The 6,897-nt window shown below is 31.9% G+C and overlaps 1 protein-coding gene across 3 annotated transcripts; it reads right to left on the reverse strand.

The window, feature by feature from the left end:
• Window positions 1-111: 111 nt before the first annotated feature.
• Window positions 112-6,890, reverse strand: LOC126777381 (nuclear transcription factor Y subunit gamma-like). 3 transcript variants are annotated; one of them, XM_050500425.1, is made up of 8 exons: window positions 6,348-6,489; window positions 5,566-5,701; window positions 3,785-3,970; window positions 2,806-2,937; window positions 2,350-2,424; window positions 1,843-1,938; window positions 1,390-1,506; window positions 113-1,017 (listed from the first exon to the last, which is right to left on the reverse strand). In XM_050500425.1, the coding sequence occupies exons 2-8, from the start codon at window positions 5,581-5,583 to the stop codon at window positions 949-951; spliced, it is 693 nt and encodes a 230-aa protein (XP_050356382.1). In that variant the 5' UTR covers window positions 5,584-5,701; window positions 6,348-6,489; the 3' UTR covers window positions 113-948. The 3 variants fall into 3 exon arrangements, with proteins under 3 accessions (XP_050356381.1, XP_050356382.1, XP_050356380.1); XM_050500423.1 differs by lacking the exon at window positions 6,348-6,489 and adding an exon at window positions 6,644-6,890 and having other exon boundaries at window positions 114-1,017; XM_050500424.1 differs by lacking the exons at window positions 2,350-2,424; window positions 6,348-6,489 and adding an exon at window positions 6,644-6,890 and having other exon boundaries at window positions 112-1,017.
• Between the last annotated feature and the right edge of the window lie 7 nt (window positions 6,891-6,897).

Below are 6,897 nucleotides of genomic sequence, written 5' to 3' on the forward strand. Positions count from 1 at the left end.
TATGTAAAATTGAATTTTAAATGTGGAAATTTGATTGAATAAATTGTTTTTAATTATAATCGTTCTTTTTCATATATATAAGAAATAACTTACTAATATTATATAGTAATATGTATTTATTTTTCTTAAAATGTAAATAACAAAACACTGTATATAACCATTAAAAAAATTCCAATGTAAGATGATGTTCACTTTAAAAGTACTGGCGTTTTATCTCTAGATGCATCATGTTCTCCCAAAAAACTTGTAATTTAACATTAATTAATAATGCTTATATATGTAACACGTTTTGTTTTTATATTTATCAGAAAATAATTTGCAGATAAAATCATCAAGATCAGTAAGTATTAATGGTAAATCTATTCTATAACAAATGTGGATGAACACACATGTACAAAAGCCAAATTAGCATACATTTTACTTATATAAACAATAATACATATGTTATAGCGACAAAATTCGAGTTTTCTTTAAAAATAAACTTGCCAGTGGTAAAAATGTAATAAATAATATAGCCAGGCCAAAATACGCCAAGAGATAAAACAACTACAATTCAAATATTTTTAATATAAACCTCATAATTAAATCAATCCTTTTACCGTTATATTAATCTAACAAGAGTTAAAATAAAAAAATATATGAGCGCCAAGATCTCAACTCACGAGAATTGATGTGTAATGTGAGCTCATGTATCGATCTCATGCACTTACTCGTCTGATGAAGTCTCAGTTAGCTACCCTAGCCCCCTACCCAGACTCCTACTGTATACAAAGTTAAAGCGCTAAGATGTTTGTTAACACATAAAAAAATCATAATTAACATTATATGTACAACATTAAACAACACATTACACTTTAACTTCGTTAACATTAAATCGTTTTTGTGTTCGCACTTCACTTGAATGTCAATTAAAGTGTTCGCGTCTCTTATTTACTCTTCCATTACGTACTAGGAATCTTCAGGTGCGACTTGGGCGAGGAATATTTGGTGTGGTTGATGGGGAGCTTGCGAAGACACCTGAAAATAAAAATTTAGATTTAAAAGTTCCAAAAAAAGCCTATATATCTACTTACAAAATCTACATGGAATTATAAGTTTAGCAAACGATAACAAAGGCAGTAATGCCTTAGTTGCCTTACTAATAAATATTGTTGATCAGCTATTAATTAGAACTGTTTTCTCTCTCTCTGTCATTATTGATTTGACATTCGAAAGAAGAAGACAGAATTGTTTAACTAATCACCCGCTAAACATTATTATAATTTAGAGATTACAGATATTGTCAGTAGCCGTCAAATTGTAAATAATGAGCAAGTTTTCGTGATTTTTTAATCATTACAAAAATGTTGCATGTAAAAATGTAATATTTTTATTTAATCAAGGCCATACTTGTATAATCTGTGGCGACTGCTGCGGTTGCGGCTGCGCTTGTATGACGATGGGTTGGTTCGGGTTATTTTGTATCTGTAGCCGGATCATATTCAACTGAGCCTGGGTTAATTGTATCTGCAAAAAAAAATAATCGCAGCTTCAAAATGAATTAAATCACTTGAAATAGTTTAAAGAAATCGATCAATAACGATTGTCGTTATAATTAAAAACTCCAATTTTTATGTTACATAATTCTATATATTTTTGTATATTGTAATTAGTTTGTTTGGACATCAGTTAGATATTAATTATTTACACGTGGATTGTATTATATTTCATAGCTTATAAAGTTATGACCTCTGTAACAAACACAGACAGACTCGCAATGTTTGAGCTGGAGAAATTCAGTCAAGATGACATTATTATTATAACATATGTTCTAGTGGTATTTTTTTTTTTATTTAAACTTACCGGTAAAGGTTGCACCTCACCGGACGAAGTGACCACTTGTTGGACAAGTGTGACGGGCTGGCTGGAGGAGGTGTTCGCCGCTGCACTTGACGATTGCTGAAATGTTATAAATTCATTTTAACATAAAACTTGATATGAAGCATAGGAAGTATAAGCCTGACTCTTATAACAAACAAAGAGTAAACGGGTCACGTGATTGGCCGGACAAGGCACTGTAGAGATAAATATCAACCATCACCCTTGACAATACATTGTTATCCATAAGATTTAAGATGTTATATCCTCTGTGCTTAAATAACGTTGGTCAGATCCCCCCCCCCCAAGCTATAATAAAGCTGTGTATAAGAGGGTGCTCTTATACACAGCTTTACAAATTAATGTGATTTGGTTATTCTAGCTATCAATAATCACACCAGTGACCTCCTACCCTGGCGTGCATAAGCTTATAGTTAGAATGCATATAAGATATAAAAAAATAATAATTAATCTACTGTTAAATAAAAATACCTGAACGATTTGCGCGCAAGGTTGAATGACGAACTGGGAGTGGTTGGTCATCGTCGCCTGATGCTGCTGCGCCAGCTGGACATGGGATTGATGTTAGGGTCGCTTTAGGATACCTACATGTGCATGCAACATGGGACACATGCATATTTGTGTGATATAAGGACAAAAGAGGATCAACTTATTATTTTTTTTGTGACCAAATTCAAGCAAAAGCATTACACATTACAGTATGTCTGTCGTTTTTATATATGTATATATTGTTTATATTGCATACTTTTTTCTCATACCACATATCTATTCTATTACTATAAATAATAAATTCATATTGTTAGCAAACCTAAAACAAAAATATTGCCTCTGCTCGTCCAACTTTAAAACAGCTTAAAAAATGGCAAGGAATAATTTAAAGTACATAATCTTGTAACATAAATAACTACAAATAAAGTTGATATTCACTTGTTCAGAGGAAGTCGTAGCTCGGGGGGGCTCTTCCCTTGGCTTGCTCGGCTTCACTTCATGTCTGGGCACTATGTCTATGAGGAAGTCGAATTGGTCAGATTTTGTTATCGCGGTTGCTATATCGTTTCGCTGAAAAATAAAACAGTATATGTATATTTAATAATATCAGTCACTGATTTATATCTAGGCCTACAAGACACCGGTCTAGAGAACCTGCTAACCGAGGGGCCCCACCAAGCTAAAAATATGTTAATTACACCGTGACCACTTTAGAGTAGAGGGCCACAAGTTACTAACCTAAAGTGAACATTAAAACTAATGTGAACATTAAAAAAAATTAAATACTACAATTTTGGATTATGAAAACTCTTTTAAAACGTAACTTATTAATAAATCTAATCAAAGACGAGGAGGCGATCATCAAGATGTTGGAGACCGGAGCTATGGCTTCAGCTTATAAGTGGTGAATTTTTTACCAATTTTTTTGTTTTATCTTATCTATATTATTTGAACTGCCTCGTTGGTCTAGTGGCTAGACGTAAGGTCGCAGACCCGGAGGTCCTGGGTTAAATACCTAGGTCGGACCAATAAAAAGCTATTGGGTTTTCCAGTCAGAAAATTCCCAGTAGCAGCCCGGAGTCTGGATGTTGGAAGTGTGTAGGGTACACACTCGTGCCTCAAAAAGGACGTAATGCCGTTGGCCCTGCGCCTGAACTCTTTCCGGTTGTGTCGGATTGCCGTCTCATCAGATGATGAGAGTTAGGGAAATGAGAGTGTACCTGTGTAAGCACACTTGTGCACTATAATATCTCCTACGCAGTTGGCTAATCTCTCTTGAGATTGGCCGCCTCGGCCGAAATCGGTCTGGAGGACTTTATAATTTAAATATAATATGATATTTTCACATTAGATAGTTCATTCTTTTTAACCACTGTGCCAACTTGGATTATTTTTAAATTCTCATGACATTTATTACCTGTAATGTACGTCTCTTATTGTCTTCAGTATGTGACCAAGCTCGTAGAGTCAGTTCGTGGATGAAAATCTCTGCTGCCTTCGCAAATAGAACCGGTGCTTCTGCTGATATCATCTTTACCTCTTCATCTAGCTTCATGATCTTCTTGATCCTCGCCAATGGTAACACTTGGGTTTTAAAGTCATCCTAGAAAATGTTAAGCTTCATTTGTTTAAAATTCATTAAGATACTAACTTATGTAATTATGTTTATTTTAAACTAGCTGACCCGTGCCCACTTCGTTGGGCGGTAACCATTTTTACTTGTGATGAAATTATGATTGTGGTTCGGTTAGTACTGAGTGCTATGATTTATTTCCTGACTGCCGAAAGTCGTGTTGGCCGAACATTAATGAAATTGTCTCGCATATTTGATATTTTAAATTATCTCTTAAACTATGCAACCAAAAAACAAACTGTAAAAATTATATATTTATATCTAAATAAAACGTCCTTGGTAATAAAACAATTTATTTTTAATTAAATTGACGTGTTGTATATGAAAAAAACCGTCTAATAGAAATATCACGCAATAGATTACGACACGATCGCTTTTCCATACCCATATCGTATTATCTCTTGAACAATTGGTCCAAATTATATGCAGTAAAAGGAAAAAGTCTTTAGTTTTAAACACTTGAGACGATAAGTTTACTTATTTTGATAAGAATTCATAATTGTTGATAATATGACCAATAAAAATGACCTAACGATTTAGATTAATTTTTTAACATAAAAAACTAATTTTTGTGACTTAAATATAAAAGTTAGACACATGCTGTCGTTGACTCTTTTTTTTTTATTTATTTAGTCCACAAAACTAACTACATTATACATTATACAATCAACAATGACATACAATAATACATTTAACTGAAAATATTTACAATTGAGTCTTCTCGATGTGGACATTACATGCTTATATGAGGGCTAAAAAGCAAAAAAAAAAATTACATTAGCTAGTAACTACAGCGTAACATTAGAACAAACATAAGAAAACTTATAAAAACTATCACCTATAAAATAAAAATAAATAACTTAAAGCAAAACAGAATTTAATTTTTCTAGGCATTATCAAGTTTTACAACTTTTCTCTAGAACTCAATCATATATCTCTCATCGTTAAGGCAGCGTTCGTAAGAAACGTTTTCGTTCGACCGTTTTTTCCCCGACTACAACGAAATAGTCTTTTCATTTTTCGAGTTAATATATAGCCCTATGACACTCACAAATAATGTGGCTTTCTATTGGTAAAAGAATTATCAGAGTCGGTTCAGTAGATCCAGAGATTACCCCCTACAACCTCACAAACTTTATCTCTTTATAATATTAGCATCGATATATAACTACTGTTTATACCGTACATATTCCTTACATAGTAACAGACATATAGCAAAAAATTATGTCTGAAAAAAAAAAAAAAAAATTTAATTGAATTTGAAAACTACTGGTTTGGAATCAGTAAGTATCTGAGTAGTTACTCTTTTCAATCGTTAAATATATATATATAAATAGTTTCCGCCCACTTACGGAGATCTTAGCTAACCTATATTCATTTTTGTATCCTCGTATGACATTGTGTATGAAAAATTTCACAATGATTAGTTGAGTAGTAAAGGTGTGAACGTGTAACAAACAAACGAACTCACTTTCGCATTTATAATATTAGTCAGGATTAACAGTTTAAGTGATTTTAAGTATATTTAAGCAATTGTGCAATCTTACAGCATCTTGTCATCTTACCGCATTAATCTTTTTCATATCATCGTTAACTTTTGTCCAGAAAGCCTGTAGTGTGTTATGTATGTTGTCGAGGACTGTCTCTTCGCCGCAGTCAGTCTCTTGCTCCTCTGAAGCAGCTGATGAGCCAGCTTGATCTCTAAAATAAAGAGAACAAAATAGAACTATGTTGACAACCAGCTCAAAGACATAAATCAAATAAGGAAAAGAAATGAAATATTTTTTTTTATCAAAACTTCAAAAGCAAATCTATCAAAATGTTATTCATTTTTGAAATGGTTTAATTTTAAATACAATATATGTGTAATCAATTTGGCCTCCCCGAGATGTATACCAATACCAATATTCATATTAAGACGTTTTTAATTTATGTAACAAAATTTTAAAACATCCAGTAAAAGATTCATTATTTTTACTGATATTGAAAATATATTATAAGTATAACAAGAAGTAGACCAAATATTTATTTTTATTTTAAGAGTAATAATAAAAAAAACTGTTATTCAGTATGGTTGCTATAGGTAAATTAGTAAGTATAATATACTTTACTAAAAAAAAACTAAGTAACTAAGTATAATATTCTTTATAATGTAATGATTAATATTTATAATAAATCGAAAATGATTCTAAATTATTTCTTTACACATAATACATACAAATACAATACAAAAATAGGGAAGGCGACAATCCAACAAAGAGTACTATGAACTTGTACATTATTTAGACAATTCCGCTTTCTTAACCATTGAGCCATTGAGCCATACGAGCAACAAATAAGTACATACTGAATAGTAATACAGAGGACAAATTAAAGTTGAAATTCCGGAGCCGTCCAATATATGCATGACAAATGTAATATATTTTAAGTATTTATAAAAAACTTGACTTATGATAAGAAAATTTTCGCATTTTTTGTTGCAGCTAACTTCCGATTGTATCACGCGTCACTAATGATACTGATGCATTACATCTATGCAGTGATAATAATTATTAATAACTTGTTTTAAGACTTAAGTATTATTATTTATATAATAATTTATAAACATAACTTAAAAATACGGTGTCGTGAACATAAACTTACGTGGGCACAAAGAAGCACACGGACATCTTTGTTTAAAGCGACGATCGGACGACCTCGGAATAATAAACTCTTTATTTTTAATCAAATAATGTTTTAGAACAATAATAAAACATTAGTCGCGGCTAAAGTTATTAAAAACACAGGAACCAATAATCAGTGTAATATTTGGAGATCTCCAATCACCAATTACTGAAAATGCGCCACTTCCACGATTCGTCCGCCGATGACCAGTCACAAGCTTGACGTTATATGCA

The sequence above is a fragment of the Nymphalis io genome, chromosome 22 (assembly GCF_905147045.1).
Source record: "Nymphalis io chromosome 22, ilAglIoxx1.1, whole genome shotgun sequence".
Taxonomy (NCBI): Eukaryota; Metazoa; Arthropoda; class Insecta; order Lepidoptera; family Nymphalidae; genus Nymphalis; species Nymphalis io.